General features: G+C 45.5%; 1 protein-coding gene across 1 annotated transcript; it reads right to left on the bottom strand.

Moving 5' to 3' along the window:
• Nucleotides 1-476: 476 nt before the first annotated feature.
• LOC144822044 (uncharacterized) lies at nucleotides 477-25,706 on the bottom strand. Its single transcript, XM_078679112.1, has 3 exons — nucleotides 25,618-25,706; nucleotides 8,196-9,511; nucleotides 477-4,753 (listed from the first exon to the last, which is right to left on the bottom strand). The coding sequence occupies exons 2-3, from the start codon at nucleotides 9,307-9,309 to the stop codon at nucleotides 3,843-3,845; spliced, it is 2,025 nt and encodes a 674-aa protein (XP_078535238.1). The 5' UTR covers nucleotides 9,310-9,511; nucleotides 25,618-25,706; the 3' UTR covers nucleotides 477-3,842.
• Between the last annotated feature and the right edge of the window lie 565 nt (nucleotides 25,707-26,271).

The following is a 26,271-nucleotide window of genomic DNA, read 5'->3' on the forward strand; positions in this document are numbered from 1 at the left end:
TCGGACATCAGTAACAAAGGTGTCAGAGCGTCTGGAGCACCCTGCAAGGGTTTTGCAGAGTCTTCTTTGCCAGCCATATTTGAAAGGGAACCACAGACTAGATTACAGGGTGCTTGGTATTTCTCATGGTATATCTGAGAGGGGCTGGCTGTGTCACCGGTTACAATAACAATTATTTGTGTTGTCCTTTACTTGCTGACATGAAGCTGTGTTCCTTTAATGATGCCAATCCAAACTGCTCACCCTTGCATATATTTACCTTCCTCCTCCCTCAATGATCCCAAACTTTGGAACCCACTCCCAACCTTTGATGCTTACACCAGCTCGCATTCTGTTCTATTCCTCCATCACCTCACAACTTACCTTTTATCTCTTTCCCTCCAGGTAGAGTATCCAAAGACCATCCATTCTACAACATTCATATTGCATTTTACATCATTTATATATTAATAACTATTTTCGTAATCAATGGTGCTCCTTTTATTAATAATACATACAAATGGGTCATATCTCTTTCATGTGGATTTAGATTTGAACCTTAGCAGGCTTGTGTAGAAACTGTAGTGTGCTGTCATTTGTCCTCTGTAGGAATCTTTGATGGTATTAATGTCCTTTTGTTATTGCAGAACCTGAGTGGGTCGTCAGGTGTTTGCCAGGCTTTGTCTCACTATTGATCTCGTTTTGCGCTTGATTAACGAAGGCCGTTAGCTCCACATGGCATCTTTGATGCTCACAGTCTGTGTCCTTACAGAGATTTACATGAGATGACACTTCTCAGCATTGAGATATGGATTGAGTGTTTATTATTCTCTGTACAATGGTACAGTGCCTGGCTTTGGCTGGAGTCTCCAAAAGGGTTGTTTTTGCACATCCTGGCAGCAATTCACTTTAGAGTGGTCGTTATTTGTGCCTAAATTCTCCAACAAGCTTCTTGTTGGGAGTTCAGACAGTGACTCTGTTGGGACGGGAAGTCTCCTGCACATCTCTGAAGAGAGTGCTACCCCTGCCTTATGCTAATCTCCAGGAAAGTCGCTCAAAAGCTACTGTATAGTTTCTAGATCCCTACCTCAGTGAACATGACAATCATGCATGTCCACTGAGGGTCTTCCTGTTTACATGGATTGAGACCCTAGAGCTTGGCTCTGAGGTCGAGGGGGCATGCCTAGAGCACTCCTATTTTTCAGAGAGTGGCTACTGCCCTCTCTATTAAGGCTGTGGTAGACTGACAGTGGTGGCAGCAATAAATCTATAGTCAGGAGGGGTGAGTCCCTAGGCACCCTCCTGACCAAGTCTGTGCAGTTTGCCATGCCTGTGGGCCTGGTGCCTTTGTCTGACTGATGTGTGTTTGAGAGCCCGTGGGTGTACAGGGGAAGAATGGTGATTTGAGCCAGTGTGAGGAATGCGAGCTGTTCTGCTGGACATCCCAGCTCCCCCGTGCCCCTCCCCATTTCCTTGGACAGGCCTGGTGGGCTGGGGTAGACACTCAGCTCTTATCTGGGTTTAGCTGCACTAACCTTGTGGAGAGGACCCTCCCCCACTGGTCAGGGCCTCCTGGGCTGGAGTTAATTAAAATTCCTCTCTAGGGAGTTGCACAGCCTGATACCAGAACGGGACCTGGTACATGCTTTACCCATGCATTGAACACGCGATGAATGGTTTGTGATTGGAGGAGTATTCGGGATGCAAAAGTAGCAGACCCTCTGATTGGATGAGCCTATCAATTAGAGGTGATAAAAGTCTGGCCTGAGTGGTCAGCTGTTGTTCAAAGACTGGTCTATGATGGAAGAGGCGGCCAAACTAGGCCCTCTGAAGATGGCGAGACGCGTTTTCATGTTAAGTGTGAAGGCAGGAGATAAGACTCTGTTCACTGCGTCTGAGGTGTAGAAAGGAAGCTTGCGGCACATCACCAAAGGTGTGGAAAGAAGCTTGCGGCACATCAAGAAAAGCTGGTGGAAAGAAGCTTGCAGCACATGACGAGAGCCAGAGAGGAGGAAGCTTGATTCTAGTCTTTTAAGGTGAGATCAAATCCCCTCTAGGCTTCTCCCTTGCGCTGTGGGAGCCTGTACAAGCAGTAACTGGGAATAGAGGCCAGTGAAGCAGGCCCCCACCTTTCTTTTTGTGATCTCTGAGGGTATCTGGGTGAACTGGCACTCTGTCCAGCCACTACCCTCCTACAGCTAGCCAGTGGCTACTGGACTAGTGGGACTCCAGTAATCTGTGCCTAGACATCCGGCACCTGTGATCAGATCCCTGACACCACTAGAGCGGTGTCCTCACTCACAATGGGAGGGTACTTCTGTTGCTTTGGGTGGGGGGGTTATGGGGCTGATCACGAACATTTGACTTCACATCATATGCTGAAACTATATCCTTTCAATACAAAGTTTGGTATCAAGGCTCTAGTGAATGAGTGCAGCCCTTTGTAACATGATCTGTAATATGCAATGCTTACTGTGTGTTTTCATGTTAACTGTGTTTTATAGTGCTTGGCGTCTAGGCGCTATAATACTGTTTGGGGTCAGAACTCTGTCCCAGAGGGTTGTAGAGACTTCTGGTTTTCACTGTTTATCCTAGTTTTATATGTAGTATAATTATCTTGTGTGTATTAAAGTACTTTTCTTTTATAAAAAGTAAAGCACTGACTGAACATTGAGTTTATCAGGTGGTGGTACGGTTTACACTGTATTCTGAATGTCTAACCCCACCTCACCTTCTTGAGTAAGCCTTGGACTGCTCTGTCTCGCTACCCTGAGATAGTCAAAGTGCTGGAGAGGAGTACTTGGTTATCCAGTTTTGGGTCCCTTAGTACTTAGGCCCCAGGACGCGATTGGAGCGCAGTTACCCCTGAGTGCCCTGGTGCCCAGGAAGCCGGTCTAACAGACTCCTTTATAAGGAATGTCATTTCATTCTGAGGTTTTTGTTCACAGGACTAGTGGCACCAAGTAGCGTTTTTTCTACAAGATGATAACTTTGGATTATATTTTACGTTTTTGCACAATCTTTCTTGAAACCCTCTAAAGAATGGGAAAACAACCCTACTAGGATTCTAGCCATAACTTTGTGTTCCTCTTAGGCCACTGTCCGGTTTTGTATTTTAGGTCATGTGTATTGTTAAAGCAATGAATCGCCTGAGAAGCAACCAAGTGCTTTGTGAGTAGAGGGTTAAAGATTTACTTTTCTAAGATTGTTGCTGGCACTTGCTAACGCAGTATCCGATTTGATCACTGCGTCATTTTATCTAATTATCTATGCTTACACAGGTTCCAATACATCAGTCAGGCTGCCTGGTTTTGTCTTGCTGCGTGCAATACTCTCCCATTACAACTTCAAACCCACGCTAGTCTCGCATCACTTTCAGATTTTCTTCTTTTTCTCAGTACTTAAGGGTGCACTTCTTCACCCCCGGATGCATGGATTTCATAGTTAATCTTTAATGTTTAGATACAAAATTCCTTTTGTTGTAACTTTCCCTGGATTTAATTTCACTCCATGTACAGTAAGTGTAGTGGTACTTTCACTTTTGCCACGTCTTCTGCTTATACAGCTTCTTTATGGTTATTTGCTGAATTACTCAATTTGTTGTGCAACACATGCCTCTTTCTCTACTTATTTATTTTTTCTTAAGCCTGAAGTCTCCACATTAAGTAAGGACATGCCAGAAGGATATTCTGCACTGCAGACAACAACGCCACGGCCTTCTGAACACAAGCCACAATTCTCTATCCTACATCAGTTGTAAACTGTGCTTTTTCTTTGGTTCCAAAAGACATATCACCCTATGATCGCAATGGACTAGAACCAATGTTTTTGGTTTATCAAGGGTCAGCACTGCTTCATCTGTCTCAGACAAAAGACCCCGTATGAAACCTCTGATGCTTCCTGAGATGCGTTTTCCGCCTAAATCGCTTCCCGCATTCTGAGCACTCATAAGGTTTCTCCCCAGAGTGTATCCTCTGATGGCTGTACAAATTTGAGCTCTGTGCAAAGCTTTTTTCACATTCCGTGCACTGGTACGGTCTCTCCCCTGTATGGGATCTCTCATGTACTCTCAGCTGTGACATCATCCGGAAATGTTTACCACAGTCGGGGCACTCAAAGGGCTTGTCGTCATTATGGATCCGCTGGTGACTGCGCAAACGTGCTCTGTGAGGGAAGGTCTTCTCACACTCTGTACATTGATATGGTCCCTGCCCCATATGGGATATCTGATGCACTCTCAAGGTGGACGCCACTCTAAAGCGCTTTCCACATTCTGAGCATGCATACGGCTTCTCTCCAGTGTGAATCATCTGATGGCGGCACAAGTCTGATCTCTGGGCAAAGCTTTTCTCACAGTCTGGACATTTATAGAGTCTGTCGTCCATGTGAAATCTCTTGTGCAAGATTAGACTTGACATATTTGTGAAACACTTCCCACAAACACTGCAAGAAAACACTTTGGACTTGTTATGGATCCTGCAGTGTGCCAGGAAATGCATGTGCTCAATAAAGTTCATTTCACAGTCTGGACATTTATAGAGTTTACGTTCTGCGTGAGAGCTCAGGTGCATTTGGGAGCTGGGTGGGTCATTAATCCGGTCTCCATGTTTGGTAGGCTTGGCTGATATTTCCTCCTTTTGTCTGTGTGACAATTTCGTTACTGGTTCAGTAGATGGGTCTTGTCCATCATCTTCAGAGCATCTACTATTAGTTCGAACATTCCATCCAGTAAGGTCTATTTGTAGTCTCTCAATTTTGTTAATGGCTCCATTATCTGTTGGGGAAAAAAAAATAGATTATTCAGGTATTAATTTATGTTTTGGTGAAACCGTAAGCCTAGAGGTGCCCCGTGTGGATATGTGACTTCTGGTTCCTTGCCGCCCCCATCCACACACTGAGTTATTGAAACTGAATCCATTTGAAACTGGAGGCCACTACCAAAAATCTAAATTTAAAGCTAAATGGAACAAATACAACATACCGGGGCTTAAAAAGTCTATTTTGCAATATATCTTTTTTAACAGGCTATGAGTAATAGCTGTGACAGCCACAGAGTCATTTTGGTTCAGAGCTGTGAATTCATGGTATTTATTTCTTGGACTGGAGCATTTGTGTAGCACTGGCTCGGACGGGCAGTGCAGCGCACTACATGGCATCTGGATACTTAGCCAACATGCCAGGATACAGTGGCAAGCCAGCATGTTTACAATGTGAACTTAGGACAAAAGTTGTATGACATACAGAGGGTCAGACACACAGCATCACACTGGGGCTATTCATGTAGCATGGTTGTGGCCCGAGAGTGTAGCAAAGAGCTCTACAAGTCAGGTAATTATTGTGAGTGAGATATATATATATATATATAGATATATATATATATATATATGCGCATGGTGGGTATATACAGAAATGTTGGCACATGTTACATAAACCTGATCTTAGTATCAGTAGCACAAGCGAATAATTACACAGACATTCATAGTTCAGGTTCAGCATTAGTCAAGGTATATAGTCAGATCAACTGGGATGGTGGGGGCAGGGTTAGGAGAAGAGGAGTTGGCCTAACGGCTAGGGCGCTCGACCTCGGACCTGGGGATCTGGTTTCGAGTCTCGGTAACGACGCCAAAAACCTCCTGTGATTCTGGGCAAATCACTTAATCTCCCCGTGCCTAAAATGAATGTGTGTCCGTCCTCATGTAACGTAACTGGTACTATGTAAAGTGCTCTGATACCTGATTCGGTTCGGGTCTAGTTCGCGCTATATAAAACTCTGCAAGGTTAGTCTCAAGTTATCCCCTGAAAGTGAAACGTGACAGTACCGGCCTTGAGTGGTATTAGAAATCATGCCACAGGGTGGACATGCAGGAGGAAAGGGCTTGTTTCCTTATCTACTCTTTCCTTACCTTGCGGATTTCCATAACAATAAGGCTTCTGCTGCACGTTTCAGGCAAAACGTTTGCAAAGAACTTGAAATCCAACAGCAAGGCACCAATAGCCTAAGTGAAAAGCACTTTCTCATGTGGGCCTTCGAGAACGGTTGATAGTGTCATCAAGGTCCCTGACCCATTACCCCTTATGCATTTTTACCTCTGCTGCATTTTCACCTTCTTTCTCATCCACTACCTCTTGTTCATCCCTCCTTCCCGTTCATGACCGTCCTTTTTCCTGCTTTTACATATCTATGCTCTCCTCTCTTCATAAACATACCTCCTAGGGTTTTCTTCAGGGTAAACATCAGCATATTTTGGAATAAATACTGTAGTTTTGGCAAGATTACTATTTTCTTATAAATGCTGTCCTGCCTATCAGTGAGACCAGCAAAGTCAAACAGAACAGGGCACATTTCTGAAGGGAATACCCGATCCTGATAGAACTCCATTGAATCCCCTTTCCAGCCTTCACCACCTTCAAACCCAAATGCATCATCCACAAGGCCATAACATCCCGCCAAAATCCAGTGACTCCGTCTGTCTTGCAGACAAGTTAACAAGCTCACCACCTCTGGTGGCCTTTGCCCATCTGCAGCTGGGATACTATTGGATTAGAAAGAAGTGCTGAATAAGAAAAACAGGTTAACAGGCTTTCTTTATCTATGCACCCAGGATCTGAAACAACACTCTCAGTTCCATCAGGGACACTTGGACCATGCATCGATTTAGCAAACAGTTGAAGATGTACCCCTTAAAAGAGAATTAAATTGCAAAGTAGTAACAGCCTACTTCTGCTCTCAGAACCCAGATACCCCTCCAATCACTCACTGACCGTTTCTTTACCTTTGGCACTGGACACAATACACAAATATGACATACATACCTTTCTTTTCAACCAGAACTTTCTTCTGAACCAAAGAAAGAACAAGCATTTCTACTGAGCCAGAACCCATTTACTTCCCAGGGAATATAAAGTTTGGCTTGTCACTTTCAGCAGGTAACCCGCTTCTTCCCTTCCCACAGAGCCTGCTCCATACATTGTGGAGAAGTGTGGCTCACTGGTTAGAGCGGCAGACCTTGAAGCAGAGATCGGCCCGGGACCAGGGTTCAATTCCCGGCGCGGCAGGGTCTTGGGCTCTATGTCCCCGGACTCGATAATTCTCGCCTCGGTGCCTACTCTAATCATGGGTCCCACGCTGCAACTCTGGGCAATAGCTTGCTTAATCTCCACAATGGCCCCAACAGCGCTGGGATGCCTGGCTTCACCTTGGGGGTGCCCAGGAGAGGCATCTCACAGGGAGAGCTAGGAAGGGTTCCACAGCGGAATACAGCGCCAGGATGCCCCGAGATGGGGCGGCAGTGCGCTTTACAAGTATACACACATTTACATTTACATTTACATCACTGTTAGGAGAAATGAGGCTGTGTGAAGATGTAAAGACATTTACACAGTGAGCAAGCAGGATGAGCCGTCTAATTTCCAGTGCCTCTTCCAACAGTCCCACTGCGAACCCTCATCGTATTCTACAATCATACCCCCCTCTCACCCCCCATGGCAACCAGCTAATCTACATGCCACAATCAGCTACATACAGCATTTTATTCTAAGTCTCTAAGTGTCCATCATCTGTGGCACTGACGCTTGTTCTTGGTTTGATACCACATTCCGTACCCAGTGAACTTTAACGGCTCCACTGCAAATGCAAACAGCACAAGAGATAACAGACTACCCTTCGTTGTTCCTCCCTATGTTACCATCTACAGTCTGGACATCTACACCCATTTCACAGAACGGTGACCAACCCCCAGCCAGGTGAATCACTTCAACAGGTCGCTCCAGTCTAGGGAGGTAATAGGTTTTTGCTCAATGAAACTCCCTACGTGGGTGTTTCGGAGTGGGTTTCCATGGTATCCTGTGTGTCCTCATTCCCTGTACGTCTGAGTTGTTGTCTGGAATGCAGAGAGTATCCCCCCTCAAGAGTTAAACTGTTGAAGAGATTATAAAGTGCATGGAGACGAGGTCACTTTGGAGGAAGGGCATCCTATGGGATTTATGTTTTGGCAGATGGGATATCCATCACCATTGTGACGGAGTGACCCGTCCAACAAGATCAGGCACTTAGTGTAGGATCATTTCTGGGGCCTAATTAGATTAATATAATCATTTCTTAATTTATCAAAGGTCTGGGTTTGGCTGCATTAAGTCAGCCTCATAGTATGTGAAAAACAGCCAAGTTTCAGAAACTACCCCAAGCTGGATAAATATTACTTGAAAAATAGAAGTACCTGAAGTGGCTCCGAGCTGTGGGACACCTTGATTGGCATTTGTTCTCGTCACAGGGTCTACGGTGGCTGCACCTTCTTCAAGAAGAATGTCCACCTCCATGGATGGGGTGGACGCGGGCACATCCCGTGCTGCAGGAGGCCAGGATTCTAGCTTGCAGGTCTGATCTGGACACTGTGCATCAGGAGACAGTGGTTCTTGCTTGTAGTTACCGTCCTTTGCCTGTACATCAGGAAACACTTGCTGTAGGACTGGGAGTTCCGCTTTAGCCTGCTCATCCAGACACTCTGATTCTAGCTTCAAGCAGTTATCTGGGTCGTGTCCATCAGTAACCACAGGTGGAACGCACCAACTCTGCTGCACTTTGTGTCGACTAATAAAATCAAATTCTGACCACTGATTTTGTTTTTGTCTCTGCCCTTTGTTAACCCCTGGCTGTACGCATGGTCTCCTGTGTACATCCGGCAGATCAGGTAATGCTGGGGGCAAGCTGAGGCTCTGCTGGGGTTTGTGCCCATGAATGAATAAGGGTTGTTTGCGCAGGTCCACTGCTCGGTTACGCCTTTCAGTGCTTAGTGGTTGCATGCACTGGCTTTCTTGTTCAGTAGATGGTGGATGTGTTCTCTGGCTCAGTTGTGGTCTGCGAGCATCAGTAAACACTGGCTCTTTGCACTTGTTTTGACCTCCTTTAAACACTGGCTGAAGACACCAGCTTGGGTCCACCTGACGCACTGGGAGAGGCACTGGCGGAAACCTACCGCCAACACAGTCTCTGCTGATCTCAGGACGGATCCTCCCCACAGACGTTCCACCATGTTTGAAGTAGTCGTGAGCCTTTGTTAGCCAGATTTGCTCCATGAGCCCTGCAACTTTCGTTGGTAAGTCTTTCATGGTATTCTGTAAGTTATCCAATTTGGCTCCCAAACATCGCAATGTGGCTAAGATGACCTGGCTTGACTCATCTCCTGTCGGTGGCTCACCGCCACGGTACCTTTGACCATCTAAGCTCAATGCTGGTGCTGCACATATCTCACTTTCACTCGCGTTGGAGATCTTGGCCTCTCCCTGCTGACCATTTCTGGTGACCTGAAACCCTACGCTCGACATTGCTTGCATTCCTGCTTCGCCTTTTCACCATCCCAGAGACAGCAGCCTCGCAGAACCTCTAGACAAGAAGTGATGCTAAAGAAAGGTTCCTGGTGGGATCGATTGCTTGAAGTTTTCTCACTGGCTCAGTCAGAGGAGCATTGCACTTTTTCTGCTCTCTGCCAGTTTCCTCGTTCCAATTCACACATCTGGAGATTTAAGTCTCAGGCACCTAAAAAGAGGAAAAAATAAACATTTAGAGGTCTGATCCAGGCTCAAAATCCCATTCACTACTATTATTGCCCAGGTCTCCAAGCTGAATATAAAAACATTAAATAAAAAAATATCATCAGCTTTTATTGAATTTGCTCACCAGTATTTATTCCTATCTCAGACCGCGGTGCTTTGAAAGGAGTGTAAATCGTGCGGCCCTTTGTTAAGTGTAGCTTTGCCTACCTCGCCAGCCCGTGCCAGTGTTACCAACAGTGCCAGGTTCGTTTGTATGGTTGCCGTTTCGAGAACAGGTAATTCCCGCAAAAAGAGTGGAGAGACAGAGTAAGAGAGAGAGTGCAGTTATTTGGGGAGATAACAATGAATGGGGAAATCGATCTTCGCATGGGGAGAACGCGGTCATTGGTGCATGCTCTGAGGAAAATCGAATTTTGCCCTGTCATGTGTCCCTACGTGTTCCCCATCGTATGTTATATGTGCATGATCGATATGCATATTTACCCCCTTGCCCGAATAAAGACACAATTATAGTTGTGTCCAACGTTAGTATGCCAGTTATCCAGTCCTCGTGAAAGCAACAAGTATTAGGCCTATGTTGCCAACGTTTTACATTGTGCACGTTAATTCATCGAGTTGTCCCCGTTTCTAGGCCTCAAAGGGCCCGGACACCAGATTCAAGCCTCAAGTCTCCTGGAACCACTCCGAGGAGCGATGCAGCCCCTCCCGCATCCCTGACCCTTCACTTACTTCCTGCCAAGCAGCGCGGTGCCCGGGCTGGCCTGCCTGCCTGTCTGCCAAGAATATGTTATGCCTCTAGTTATCAGTTCAGCTCCCCGGCTTCACATTCCTAAGCTAACAAACCGCATAAACATCTTCAGTTATAGTCTAGTCTTCCTGTCTCCATGCAAGAGAATTACTGAATTAATATCCATAGAAGATTCATAGCACACGCAATATATGTAGAATATATGCATGCACTAGCCTTAGTGTCAAGTAGCCTTTGCCCTGATGACTTTTAGATTCTATCAACATGTACTCCAAACACGAGATATCAGATATGCTATAGGTACATGTCGTCCTGACATCCCAGACTTTAGTCTCCTCTTCTAGTGCCAGAAGTCAGAGCCCCCAGCTCTCCCCAGTTACACGTCATGGCCCGTTTTGCGCGCACCAGTAGGTTAAAGGTTCCAGCTGCCCAGGTAGCCCCCTCCATGTATCCACCCATTCATGACACTTCTGTGACGTTTACATCACATGTCTTCGTGCACGCCCTGTGCACGCCTTCTTTGTACGTCCATATGTTCTTATCTTCCGTTTGTCACTTGTTACGCCTACTGTATTCAATGCAATTATACTGTTTTACTATATATACTGTATGATGTTAATATGACTTTAGGCTTTTTCTTCCCCCTTGTGTCTGTCCCTTCCTGAACCTTTGCAGGTGATGGAACCCGATGGTCTATTGGCTCGAGCCATCTGATTAAAGCCCGTAATACTCAGATACCGCGGATTCTGCCTCTTATTTATTGAGCTATCCTTTTCAGTTAATGCATAGAAAAATAGTACCGGTAATTAATTATTTATTTACCACATAATGGCGCCCGAATAGGGACGAGCCCCTTCCCCACGCGCCGGCGATGTAACGCAGGCCCCCTGACCCTTCTACAGCCGTGACGGAACCCTACGTGCACGTGCAGATATTTCTGCTTCAAGTCTCCCTCAGGCCCACGGAGGAGACGGAGACTGCGGTCCGGCATCCAGACGAGGCGGTGAGGAAGGCGGTTCGTCCCGACCAGAGCCCAAGCCGAGAGAGCAAGGTCCGAGGTATCCGGAGGCCGACCTGTAACCGAAGCCCGAAGCCCGAAGCGCATGCGTAGTGCGTAGCAGTAACCAGACGTCGTAGCAGTCCAGTTCAGTCCGAGGCCTTCAGTTTTGCTTCCCGGTGAGTACCGTTGCTGGGGGTATCTAGACGGGTTCATTAATTTGTGCCCGGTCCGACGGGTTTGGGTACACAGATCCGGTCCGACGTGTCCACCTAGGTGGATACGGTATGACGTGTCTCTTTAGGAGACCGGTATGTTCTGTACTGTTTTAGCAGTGCATCCAGAAATTCCAGTAAGTCTGTTCTCGAGAAGTTCAAGTATTGTGTTTTCAATGTATTAGGTAGTATCTGTTCGGACTGTTATTAATGTGTTCTTGATGTCGTGGTATGAATGATTGTTTTGCTACTTATTATTGTGATCATTGTGTATTGTGTTCGAGTTCAAGTACGGTTCAAATATGCCTCTGTTTTCGAAGTTACGTCAGATAAAAACGAGAAAAGCAGTACTCGAAGAATCAGTTCCTGTCCCTCCCAGGGACAGTCCTGGACATTTCATGTATCATAAGCATGGCTTAGATGCCATACTGTATCTAGATTTATGGGTTGACTACACCAAACATCTCGAAGAGAAATATAGATGGCCTGTTTCAGGAACATGGGATGCCGAGTGCATCATGAGAGTAGAAGAAGCATTATGGAAAAAGAAAGCCAGACAGTCCCAGAAAGATGCCATAGAATTATGGCGTAAAGAATCCCATAAAAGAACAGAGAAAGAATTCAGAAAAGCAGAATTAAGTAGAGAATCTTCTGAAAAAGCCCAAGAAAGGGAATTACTAGAAGAAGGTGAACGAGTTAGAGCAGAACAGTCAGACAGACAGAGAAATGCCCTCATTAAAGGTATGTATCCCCTTCTCGCCGAGGGTTTGCCTAAGGCGACCCCGGGAATATCCTGTAATTTACCGCCGCCCTTGGTCCCGACTAAGCTACGTCATAAACCGACTGCAGCCGAAATTTTCCTTTCTTCCTATTTAGATGACACTGTTCCAGAATATGCTAATACGAATCCTATTCCGCCAGTTATTCCGCCAGTTCAACTTCCACCTCCCGTTAATAATGTAATTCCTGTGCCTCCAGTCGTGGGTCCCGGGAATCCCGTTCATTTGCCAGTACCCCAGGATCAACCCACATTACGTACTCCTACTTTGCCAGTCACGTTACCAGCAGCCGCACATTCAGTATTGACTGACGATTCCAGTTCAGGAGGAGCAGGGGGAGGTACTCCTATCACCCCGCCTCAAACAAAGCGACTGACGCTGAGAGATGCAGCGTTACAGCGTACGCCAAAACTGACTACGTACGAAGCCCTCAGGAAGTATCTTAATGAGTGTGGATCTGATTGTAGATATGACCCGGTACCAGGCGAAGATAGTATGATAATATATTCCATACGTTTACGACGAGTTGCAAGCTTCTTGGTTACCATATCAAATATGGAACAACATCTAGACAGAATATATCACTTCATCTGTACAGGGGAGAAACCAGAAAGTATTCATGAAGCTATGGTACACAGAAAAGTCGAGATTCAAGGCATGATTTTACAATTTTTAATAAATTGTTTAATAAGAGAACAAGATTATCCTGATAAAAACAAAGAAGATATGAAAGTCCTGACAAGATGGAGTGACAATATAGCAGAGGGAAAACACAGAACACAAAATTGTATAGAAACCATGTACAGAAAAATCCGTAAAGAAATTATAAGTATTCACCAGAAGGAGGAAGCAAGGAGAGTAGCCGAGAAAGAGAATGACTCTTCAGACGAAGAGGTAGACAACGAGAATCCTACCAGAATAGCGTATGTAGGTAGAACGAGACCTTCCGATAGACACACCCGCCTAGACTACAAGAAAGTTTTTCCTCCTCCCGTACCAGAACAGTGTTCTCTTGAACAATTATTCCAGGCTACCGATAAAGTTCTGAAACTACGAATAGGTTACAGTGAGCTTAGTACCATGCATGAACAAGAACTAGCCTGATCAGCAGTCCGATGGACTAGTGATTCTACCACGTTTTCAGACGAAGTAGTGGCTCAAATGTTTCTGAAGCTGCCCCCAGCCGAGCAGCGACTGGTGGGTATGTATATGATCCAGCACCTCATTACCCTGTATGAGGATCAGCATTCTGATCCAGGTCCTTTATATAATGTATTGAACGAGTTACTACTAAACAGATGGAAAGGTCTAGGTACCGATTTAATTAGTGTCATTTTAGAACAGCGCCACAAATACAGAACGTTCCTGACTCCGCATTTTGTTCCTGTTTCACCTCCGTTCTACATAGACAGACAGAATCCGTTACGAGAAGTGCATCCTGTTAAGGGAACGGGGGGTAATCTCGAACGAGTATTTGTTTACACCCCTATAACGAAAATAGAACTACTAGAAATGAAAAAGTTAGTGCCCTGTCACGATAAAGATCCAGCAGGGTTCCACCGTGAATTAAAAGACATGCTCCGTATGGGAGAATACACGTATCCTGATATCATCAAAATGTTAAAGGTCCTGTTGCCTGCGGGCATATATGAAAAACTCAAAGAAAAGGAATGGGAGGTGGGAGAGAAAAAGATTGATTGGACCGCGTTAGAGAACGAAGATAACACACGAGTCCCAGGTACTGGTCTTGGGGATAAAGCCAAAGAATTGCCCGAATTGTTAATACAAGTCTTGCCAAGATTACTAGCCACGAAAAAGGAAGATTGGGATGCCATCTCAGCCTGTAAACAGAAACAAGACGAAGACACTAGTGATTTCTATTCTAGGTTTGAGAAGTGTTTCATTATTAATAGCGGTCTGAAAACAAGTAGTGAATCCTATCCACATCTTTTTGTCACCAAACTAGTTGAGAATTCTTTACCGCAAGTTAAAAATAGAGTATTAAAAGTCGAGAGTACTTGGCAAGCTAATACCCCGTCACAAATGCTCCAGATGTTACAGTATCACCAGAACCGAATCAGGGAAGAGCAAGAACACGAAAGGAGACGTATGAAAGACACGAAAATGAAAGTACTAGTTGCACAGTCTGTTCCACCAGATAGTCAGAAGAGGGGTCCGAATCAGACTACTCATTCTCCAGCTCCCGTTAAAGGGACGTGCAATTACTGTAAACAGCCAGGTCACTACATAAACGAATGCGCAGTTCTGAAACACAACATAGCTACTGGTAAGACGAAAGAGAGACCGCGTCCTCCTAGACAAGAACATGTTCCACAGAATTCGCAGCCACCACAGAACGCACAACAGACAGTTACAGTACCGCAGCCTATAGCTGCCACACAACACGTTACACAACAGATGTACCAGTACGCACAGTCAGATTATCCAGAATATCAGCAGTATTCATGAAACAGCCTAGAGAGGGAGGTTGGCTTGCCTCTCATCGAGGTTCCTGTAGATCAAGAGGGTCCCTATGTACACAGTCAAGTATTAGGGAAAGACAGAAAGTTTCTGATTGATACAGGGGCAAGTAGGACTACCATCAGTCATGACGAGGTTCCAGGGGCTCCACTCTCAGGCTCAAGAAATGTTTCCCTGGGATTTTCAGGAAAGCCTATTGTTAATGAAATATCGAAGCCAGTTTCCCTAGAAGTTGGTCCATTGTCCCGAACTACAGACTTGTTACTTACGAAATCATGTCCTGAAAATTTACTAGGTATTAAAACATTGAAAGAATTAGGAGCGGTCATATGCTGTTCTCCGGAAGGAGTGAGACTGTTTTTACGTGATTTTAAAGGTCATTATGTGTTACGTGATTTTGATTCAAGATTACTGAATGTACCACAGCATTTATGGGCGCAAGGTCCAACTGATGTAGGTTGTATGCACATTACACCATATCGTGTCACTCTGAAACAAGGTGTTGTATTACCACGAATCCGACAGTACAAATTGCCACCCGAGGCTGTAGCAGCCTTATCGAAAATTATTGACGAGCTCATTGCTCAAGGAGTAGTTGTAGAAACTGACTCCAATGTATGTAATTCTCCTATCATTCCGATTCTTAAGCGTACTGATCCAAATGCACCCCCAGTTTATCGATTAGTGATTGACCTCCGAGAACTTAATAAATGTATCATTCCCCAGTACCCAGTGGTCCCAGATATCTCATCCCTATTGACTGCCATTGATTCTGAAGCTACGTTCTTTACTGTTATTGATCTCAAGAACGCATTCTTTAGTGTCCCCATTCATCCAGACAGCCAGTTTCTTTTCGGATTCTGTTTAAATGGAAGAAGCTATAAATTCACACGTGCTCCTCAAGGTTTCACAGAAAGTCCTAGTATTTACAGTCAAGCACTCAAAAGACAACTAGACAGTATTCACATGCCAACTGACACTGCCCTGCTCCAGTATGTCGATGACTTATTGATCACAGCCCGTACAGAACGTGACTGCGAATGTGCATCACTGACAGTCTTGTATTTCCTGGCAGAGATGGGGCACAAGGTGTCCCCTTCGAAACTGCAATTGTGTGTCCAGCAAGTGGTATACCTAGGACACTTGCTGTCCAAAAGGGGTAGACAGTTGACACCTGACCGTATCCAGTTAATAGCACATCTTCCACAGCCCAAGACACAGAAGGAGGTACGAGCTTTTATCTGCCTCACTTCTTACTGCAGACAATGGATTCCCCAGTACGCATATCTAGCCAAGCCACGGATACAGTTGACAACACAGGAGGCAGCCACATCGACTGTCCTCCCTTGGACCCAGGAACATACACTTGTTTTCAATGAGTTAAAGAAAGCTTTATGTAATGCACCTGTTTTAGCGACACCAAACTACAGTAAGCCTTTTACACTCTTTGTCACTGAACGTGATGGTACAGCATTATCTGTTCTCACGCAAGATCAAGCAGGACAACACAAGCCTTGTGCTTATTTTTCAAGCACATTAGATCCAGTAGCCCAGGCTTTGCCTGCGTGCCTCAAGTCAGTTGCAGCCACAGCTCTAGCTATCAGACAAAGTGATTCCATAGTGTTAGGACACTCCCTGACAGTACAAGTTCCACACTCCGTGGAAGTTCTTTTAAACCGAACACAGACTCAGCACTTGACAATTGCACGTTTGACAGGATATGAACTGACACTGTTTCAGCCACACATAGAAATCAGACGCTGCAACATTTTAAATCCTGCTACATTGTTACCCTCGATTACATCAAATCCTGCCACACATGATTGTGTGGAAGTCATTAACACTATGACCAAGCCAAGACAAGACTTGACAGACATTGCATTACCTGATCCAGACCTGACACTTTACGTGGATGGTTCATGTATGAGAACAAGTACAGGAGAACTAGTAGCCGCGTATGCAGTGACTACTGAAACTGAAGTTATAGAAACACATCGTATTGATACCCTGTCTGCTCAAGCAGCAGAGCTCATCGCTCTGACCCAAGCTTGCATACTAGCTAAGAACCTGAAAGTAAACATATACACAGATTCACGTTATGCATTCGGAGTCGTTCACGACTTTGGAGTACTCTGGCAAGAAAGAGGTTTCATGACCTCTCATGGAGCCAAGATTCAACATGGCCCCCTCATTCAAGCTCTGTTAGAAGCAATACATTTACCGAAAGCCATTGCCATTATGAAGTGCAAAGCACATACGAAAGCCACTGACACCATTTCCCAAGGTAACGATCTAGCAGATCGAACAGCCAAGCTTACAGCTCAGACTCCAGACATTCCAGTTAACACGACAAAGACAGACGTTCCAGTCCAGACGACTTGTATGACAGTTAAGGACCCTACACAAGACGTACTAGACATACAGTCACATGCTACCCCAGACGAAATCAAGAAATGGTCTGAACAAGGAGGGGTCCAGACAGATCAAGGATGGTTGACGAAGGGAAAAGCCACATGGTTTCTCCCCGACTCTGGTTCAAGTCATTATTAATACAGCACATAGTCCAGCACATTTAGGAGAGAAAGCCATGTTAGACAGCATCCAGAACCTTTGGTTTAACAAGCATTTACGAGCAGCAGCCAAACAGAAAGTACGTACCTGCATGATCTGTTGCCAATTCAATCCAGGTAAAGGTGTTCCGGTGGAACAAGGTGGATTCCATCCTCCTGACCACCCTTTTGAAGTCCTCCAGATGGATTATATTCAGATGGATCGATGTCGAGGTTTCAAGTATGTCCTCGTAGTTGTATGCGCTTTGTCCAGATGGACAGAAGCATATCCAGTCCCAGATTACACTGCCGCGACCACTGCCAGGCAGTTGGTTCGTGAGTTTTTCCCCCGCTATGGTTTGCCCAGGGTCGTGTATTCAGACAACGGCCAGCCATTCTCATCCGAACTCATGAAACAAGTATCACTTCTGTTAGGGTACCAGTGGAAGTTCCACTGCGTACGACACCCCGAGGCAGCTGGCCTCGTCGAGAGACATAATCAGACTCTGAAAATCCGCATTGCAAAGGTCTGTGCCGAGAAAGGCGTAGATTGGATGGTAGCCCTGCCAGTCGCCCTTTTTTACATGAGAATGGTTGCTCACTCCCGTTCAGGTCTGTCACCTTTCGAGGTTGTATTCGGTCGTCCCCCGAACATGTGGGGTACACCGATGCCACGTAAAATTACCGATGTTGACAGTAATATGCTGACAGATTACCTAGCTTCCTTGATGTCTGCACTACTCTCTTGTCGTTCACAGGTCGCGGCTGCCTTTCCAGACAACACCCAAGTGAAACCGCACAAGGTCATTCCTGGCGACCTCGTTCTAGTGAGGAACTTTGATCGTTCAAGTCCGCTGGAGCCCCGCTGGAAAGAGCCAAAACTTGTTCTGATGACCACAAGGACCGCCGTAAAGCTAGAAGGAAGAAAAGGCTGGCTTCACTCCAGCCACATCAAGCGTTTTCATGGACTCCGTCCAAATACTTTTTTCAAGGACTGCCCCGATACTGACTCTAAACTTCCCCTGTTAGAGAAAACTCCGCAGCAGGAGTATAAAATCAAACTAAGGTCTAGCAAGTCAGACAGTTTAATTGTTTAAGTCCCTCTCGGGTGAAGCGGTTAGACAGGTTCCTGACATGTATGAGATAGACCCCCATAGTGAGAGAGTTAGTCGAAACTCCAAGAAAATACGTTATTGTAAAAATTTGCGCAGCAGATGTGTGATTACTTTATTGTTTATGTTATTTCTGAGTCTTACGATCACATGCATAAGTTATGTTTTACATGTATTTTTTCCTCCTCTTGATTCGCATGTACATCTTTCCTCTAATGATACAGTAGCACACTTTTAGTGAACTACCTCCTCACGAGTTATCCTATCGACTTGCCATGCGCAACAATACTTTTATCCGTATGTTACACTATTCACACCAGACTAGCAATGCCACTAATTGTTGGGTGTGTGGTCGACTCCCCCCTTTCCAGACACCGAAGGGAGTTCTGCCACTCTTTCCCTATCCGTTTTCACACAATGGTTCGTGTGGAGCATGGTTTACGTTAACATCATCCTCGGACGATAAGTCCCTTCTGAATAGAACATGTTTCCCAGACAAGGAAGGTCTTTCCCATAGGACAGGGTTAGATCTAGAAAATGAAGTATATGATCTAGGTAATTTCTCCTCCAATTTCATGATTCTGAATGTTCAGTCTGAGACTACTCCAGATTTGCCTGCTATTACAGTCCTACCAGTGAAAGGCGAATTATGTGTTAGAAAGAATGGTTCAGTACATCTAGGACACAGTGATTGTACTACTGTGGTCGAGTATAGTGACAGTGGGAAGTCTAATTTCAAAGCCTCACGTCATTCGTATTTCGTATGTGGTCAGACCGCATATATACGTCTGCCCCTAGATTGGGATGGAACATGTTACATTGCCTTCCTACTGCCACCAGTTTTCCTAGCCCCATCCGATTATCACAGAAATACACATCTAGTACACGTCAGACATAGAAGGGAGATCGAGTCCCCAATTGTCGATCAAACTGAAACTGCATTAGAACAGTATACAGACTTCAATAAAGGTTTCTTTTTCTTCATAGGTCCTATCCAGAATAGTAAGCTAATACGTAGGTTAACCAGAACCCTTGAGGCAGTAGTGAATGAGACTACTTCCGCTCTAGGTAACTTAACTGAAGAACAATCTGCTATGAGATTTGTCGTTCTTCAGAACCGCCTTGTTCTTGACGTCATACTGGCCGATAGGGGCGGAGCTTGTAGAGTCATCGGATCTAGTTGTTGCATTTTCATTCCTAATAACGCACCGTCTGTTTATTCAGCTATAACCAGACTTCATAAAATAGCCCATCAGTTACACCAGAATCCAGGCACCTGGACATGGTCCGGTTGGCTCTGGAGTATAATATCTGCCTGGGGATGGAAAGTATTGTCATTCCTAGGAGTAGTAGTAATGATCATATTCAGTTGTTGTCTCTGTTTACAATGTGGCCCTGCGATTTGCGGCTTGTGCGCTACCTCTTGTATTCCAAGTCCTAAGTCCCATTCCCAGAAAATAAGAGACGAGCAAATGATGCTGTATGAACAGATAGATGGTATCATGAATATTGATGTTTCTTGAAGGAAACGTAGGGAACAAGGAGGGAATGAGGAAAATCGAATTTTGCCCTGTCATGTGTCCCTACGTGTTCCCCATCGTATGTTATATGTGCATGATCGATATGCATATTTACCCCCTTGCCCGAATAAAGACGCAATTATAGTTGTGTCCAACGTTAGTATGCCAGTTATCCAGTCCTCGTGAAAGCAACAAGTATTAGGCCTATGTTGCCAACGTTTTACATTGTGCACGTTAATTCATCGAGTTGTCCCCGTTTCTAGGCCTCAAAGGGCCCGGACACCAGATTCAAGCCTCAAGTCTCCTGGAACCACTCCGAGGAGCGATGCAGCCCCTCCCGCATCCCTGACCCTTCACTTACTTCCTGCCAAGCAGCGCGGTGCCCGGCCTGGCCTGCCTGCCTGTCTGCCAAGAATATGTTATGCCTCTAGTTATCAGTTCAGCTCCCCGGCTTCACATTCCTAAGCTAACGAACCGCATAAACATCTTCAGTTATAGTCTAGTCTTCCTGTCTCCATGCAAGAGAATTACTGAATTAATATCCATAGAAGATTCTTAGCACACGCAATATATGTAGAATATATGCATGCACTAGCCTTAGTGTCAAGTAGCCTTTGCCCTAATGACTTTTAGATTCTATCAACATGTACTCCAAACACGAGATATCAGATATGCTATAGGTACATGTCGTCCTGACATCCCAGACTTTAGTCTCCTCTTCTAGTGCCAGAAGTCAGAGCCCCCAGCTCTCCCCAGTTACACGTCATGGCCCGTTTTGCGCGCACCAGTAGGTTAAAGGTTCCAGCTGCCCAGGTAGCCCCCTCCATGTATCCACCCATTCATGACACTTCTGTGACGTTTACATCACATGTCTTCGTGCACACCCTGTGCACGCCTTCTTTGTACGTCCATATGTTCTTATCTTCCGTTTGTCACTTGTTACGCCTACTGTATTCAATGCAATTATACTGTTTTACTATATATACTGTATGATGTTAATATGACTTTAGGCTTTTTCTTCCCCCTTGTGTCTGTCCCTTCCTGAACCTTTGCAGGTGATGGAACCCGATGGTCTATTGGCTCGAGCCATCTGATTAAAGCCCGTAATACTCAGATACCACGGATTCTGCCTCTTATTTATTGAGCTATCCTTTTCAGTTAATGCATAGAAAAATAGTACCGGTAATTAATTATTTATTTACCACAGCTCCCTTATACACGCTGCAGTTGCTCTTGCTTGGGCTTAAGTGTCGCAGGGCGGGCAAGAGGATTAGTGTGCCTGCATCTCTGAAATGGAGGTTGGGGTCTCATTAAAATCGGGCTCTCTGAAAAACACCTGCCCATGACTGTTTCCCACTCCTTACACCCCTCAACCATCCCTGCCGCGACCACAGTACTCAATTTAAGCTGGTTCTGCAGCAATGGAAGAAGAGGCAATTAGAAAAAGCCCGACTTCCATCAGACCTTTTTCACTTCTCCTGGATATCAAAACGACTAACAAGGAAGACCAGACACATTGGGTTTCAATCCATCTCGAATTCTGTGACATAACTTTAAACCACCAGTGAGCTGTCCCTAGAGGAGGAGAATGCCCACCGGAGCCCAGCCTTCATATTGCTTTGGACACGAAATGGTGATATGCAACTAAACTTAGAGCAGGTTTGACCAGGAGCAGGACCTTTTGTTGCTCCTCATCTCACGGCTGGATCTAAGCCTAGGATACGGTTGCTGTTTGATGCCTGGAAGATGTGCTGCTGCACTGCCAAAGAGAGGACAGGAGTCCCTCTGACCTGGCGGACACGTCACAGGCACAGCTGATGGAGACCTGGGGTGGTGGTTTGAACCAGCCCAGGAGTTATGAGATCTAAAGAGAGTAAGAAAAGAGAAAAAACAAGAGACCCAGGCATTCTCCATCTATACACCCAGGATCTGGACCAACATCCATTTGTCATCAGTACTTCTCCAATCGCGATCCAATTTAAGAAGTGGCTAAAGATGCACCTCTTTGCGAACACTGCCTCAGTGGGTGGAAGTTCACTCCCACTCTCAGAACCCACACACCCTTCCAAACACTCCACTGTAGGTCTGCCCTTCAACATGTAAGACATTGAGTTTGGGGCGTGTTTGTGATACACGAATACCACATGACAGCGCCCTCCACCTCACCTTGTTTACCTAGGGGCTATTCAGGAGATTAGAAGTAATGGACAAGGTGTGCAGAGGAATGAGCCAACTGCGAAGGGACAGTAGAATTACACAATGCAGTAGCAGAGGAAATCACCCCCATAGCTTCAATTGCGGGAACCGTCTACAGCCCAGCGGGTGGGAAAATCACTTTTAGAGCCCCTCAACTCCAAGGCACTCTCTGCAGTTATGCTTATGCTGTCAGCAAAAATAAAACTTTCTTAAATATAGCAGTTTCTTCAGAGTGGAAATGGAGACTGGAGCTCAAGGTTAATTACACATCTTATCGAACAGTTCCCTTTTCTGAGCTGGAGTAGCCACTGACTGCAAGAAACAAACGATCGTTCTACATAGTTTACTCCAGAAACATTCAACTGCACAAAGGAACTAAACATGCACCTTGTGAGCTCTCTCAAACAGGGAACTCACCATGCACCTTGTGAGCTCTCTCATGCATCGAACTAAAATACACTTCAACAGGGATGTTGAATTCCTATAGCCCGACGCCCTAGACATATTGTTTGGGGTCAAGGGCAACAAGTTTTCATGTGCATTTTGTCCTTGGGACAAGTAGGCCCAACCCACTGCAGCACAAACCCTATGGCTGCCAGTTAACAGTACCACATTATGAATCAGGGAAGGGCATTGTCTACAGTTAAGGTAATATGTGTGTCCATGTATTAACGCTGTTCAAACGTGTATTTATGGTTTATTAATGCAAAGCCTTTATTATTAGGGTGAGCATTAAAAGTAAATGTTGTAAGCTCGGCCTGCACTACTGACGGTGGCTCCATTATAAATGTGTACACACATTTTCAAAGTTTAGTAATATGAGGCTATGTACAATTCACCCAGAATGCGCTCTGATTATATGCAAATATTTGCAGAAGCTTGAAAGCAAGTGTGATGACTCCTTGCTTTCAAAATAAAATGTTCACAAAAAAATGCAAGTAGGAAAATAAAACGTTTTGTTAAACTACTGTAAGATTTTAGGTAACATATCTTTGCAGCCTTATTTAGTAATATTTTGATGTATGCTTGTATTTCCCAAACATACTCATAATAGAAAATCGGTGTAACCAGTTTAAATACAATTATGGGAAACAAAAGTAATTAAGCATGGACAAAGCCATTGGGTCTGCAATTGGTGGTCAGCTTTTTGGTTTTGTCAATGCGTGACTTGTTTGGGAATGGTTTTTGTAAAACCTTATCGGTGTGGGAGCTGCTGGGTCTTTGCCATTCTAAAAAGCATTGGCAAAAGCAAACAAAAACGTTTTTGGTCTCAAAAAGCACACTTTGCCACAGCAGCTCCAGTCACTGAACAAAACTACTTTGTGTGCCAATATGCTCCTTGTAAAAGAGCAGAATACTGTCACTTACAGTGAAGCCAGCTGATAGACCGAGAGAGAGGGTGACAGAATTTTATTAAACACAATAGGTCATGGTTAACGCAACGCCTAATTAGGGGCCTAATTATTAATGAAAGTCTCAAAAGTGAAACCATGATATAAATCCTTGCATTAAGTGCATATATACAGTTTCCGTGAATTCACAAGAATTTACAGAAGTAGGCCAAGAAATAGTATGCCTAGAAAATATTTGTGAACTGCGTTTTAGCATGAGCAAATGTGAATGTGTAGATTTGCTCATGTGAAAATCTGAATGTTTCAAGTTCACTTTTCCTCCAAACACTTTTTTCCCAACCCTGGTAAAAGTTTTCCGTCTGCCACTGTCAGGAGTAAATTTCCAACCTTTTTCAGTATGGGAAAAGATTAGAAAAGAGTTGGTGAAAACTCTTGAAACATGCAAGTTAGTAGGTTTGCACAGACTCAAAAGGGCATTCCAACCCTTGAACTATTGCTTACCACTACCTTCATCCCCAGTATGTATACCTGCAGAAATGTGGCAATATTAGGGAATTGGCAATATTAGGGAATTGCCAATATTCAAACCCTACTATGGTACGAACCCTGGCATAATTCAAGAGACTAAAGCAGAACTCTTATATGAGATTGCTGCCGTAATTTGTCGATGCATTACATGGCACAAAAGGGACAAGTGGATTTTGTTACAGGACAAGTATATTTATGAAGCAACCTGCCCAATGGACAAGTAGAGGTTTTATTAAATTCCACCTTGTGATCTGCCTCATACAGGAAACTAAACATCCACCTTGGAAGCTGTCTCATGCAAGGAACTTATACACACTATAAGGAGTAGGGAGTGAACGCATGTGGTGTTGTGAAATAGTGTGGAAACGTGCTGTGTGTTTTAATACTGCCCTCATTCACCCCAAAGTGTGACATTCTTCATCATAGGGCTGCTTACAAAACACTCCGGTGCATCCAACGCCTGGTGTGGAGCAATAGAGTTGGGGAAGACAAACACAACATAAAGAAAAGAAGAAAACAATATTTTCAAATTGTGACTGGGAACAAGGGAGGTGAAGGTGCAGTGTGCTGTGTGTCAAAGTAACTCAGAGGTATTTTTAAATCTATTTTATTCCTGGGTCCTCCGATCAGGATTAAAAACGTGAAGGATTGTGGTGTTAGGGAGTTACAATGTGCCCCTTACACCACTCCTTACTGGCCAGTGGTCAACATGTTTCAGCCTTTTCAATGTGCCTAATCTTATGGTCGCGTCGGCCTTTTTCAGGACACTTTCGGTCCCAGTATGTGTAGTCACACCCAATCCTCCAATCAAGGTCGTACGTGTATTGTACCCTAGGTCTTATTCTAAACAACACGCCACATGCAAGGAACTAACATACTACCATAAGAGATTTCTCATATATAGAAGTGACATTTGCCTTAAGAGCACTCTCATACTCAGAACTAACATCCACCTTGTGTGCTCTCTCGTGCACAGAACTAAAATCCACTTTAAGAGTGCTCTCATACAGGGAACTAAACATACAGTTTGTGAGCTCTCTCATACTCGGAACTAACATCCACCTTGTGAGCTCTTATGTATGGAACAAAAATCCACCTAGGGAGCCGTCTCATACAAGGAACTAACTTCTGCCTTAAGAGCTTTCTTATGGTCTGAACTAGCATCCACCTTCAGAGCTCTCTCATAGACTTGAGAGCGTCGCAGAGGGAGCTGCACTGATACACTTTGAGCTCTGAGGAGCAGCTGTTGAAGCACAGACAGTGTTGCCGCACACCAGGGGTCGCACTTACAGCGGTCTCAAGGGGTCAGACATGCCATGAACAGCTCTGACTCACAAGGAGCTGCACAACCACTTCAGGGGGTCTGCAACTCTGGAGTCTGCACAGAACACAAAGACGCCTGACCCAGACAGACAGACAGAGCTGCACGTGACACAAAGAGCCCTGACACAGACACTGGGATCTGTACATGGCACAAAGAGTCCTGAGACACAGACAGACAGAGCAGCATCTGCCATTAAGGGTAGTAGCCCTTCACTCTCTCACACGCTGAGCTCTGCACAGGACGCTAAGAGCGCGCACAGACACAGGCCTCTGGGTTAACATCCAGTACCTCTCGGCAGCGCCCCTCCTCCTCCTCTTCCCCGGACCCAGGAGTTAGTCGCAGTCTTTGCCCCGGCCCGAGCGGCGGTGCAGACGGACTTCCGGGTCCAGAGCCTCTCGCACCGGAAGTGAATGCAGGCTCTTCCGGCCAGTGTCTGAGGTCAGGAGCGACTTACAAAGTGACAGAGCGGGAGCCTCCCTCTGCTGCCTCTGCCCGGTCCGACCCGGAACAGAACTCAGTGGCGTCACTTCCGGTGCATTCAAAGAGCCGCGCTCTGCTGACGTCAGTGGCTGAAAACGAAACTAAAGACAGATGCAGAGAGGAGCCCTCCCCCACCACAGACCCTCCCCCACCACAGACCCTCAGGGCACCACAGACCCTCCCTCACCACAAACCCACCCCCACCACAGACCCTCCCCTACCACAGACCCTCCACCACCACAGACCCACCCCCACCACAGACCCTCCCCCACCACAGACCCTCCCCCACCACAGACCCTCAGGGCACCACAGACCCTCCCTCACCACAAACCCACCCCCACCACAGACCCTCCCCTACCACAGACCCTCCACCACCACAGACCCACCCCCACCACAGACCCTCCCCCACCACAGACCCTCCCCTACCACAGACCCTCCCCCACCACAGACCCTCAGGGCACC

The sequence above is a fragment of the Lissotriton helveticus genome, chromosome 3_1 (assembly GCF_964261635.1).
Source record: "Lissotriton helveticus chromosome 3_1, aLisHel1.1, whole genome shotgun sequence".
Taxonomy (NCBI): Eukaryota; Metazoa; Chordata; class Amphibia; order Caudata; family Salamandridae; genus Lissotriton; species Lissotriton helveticus.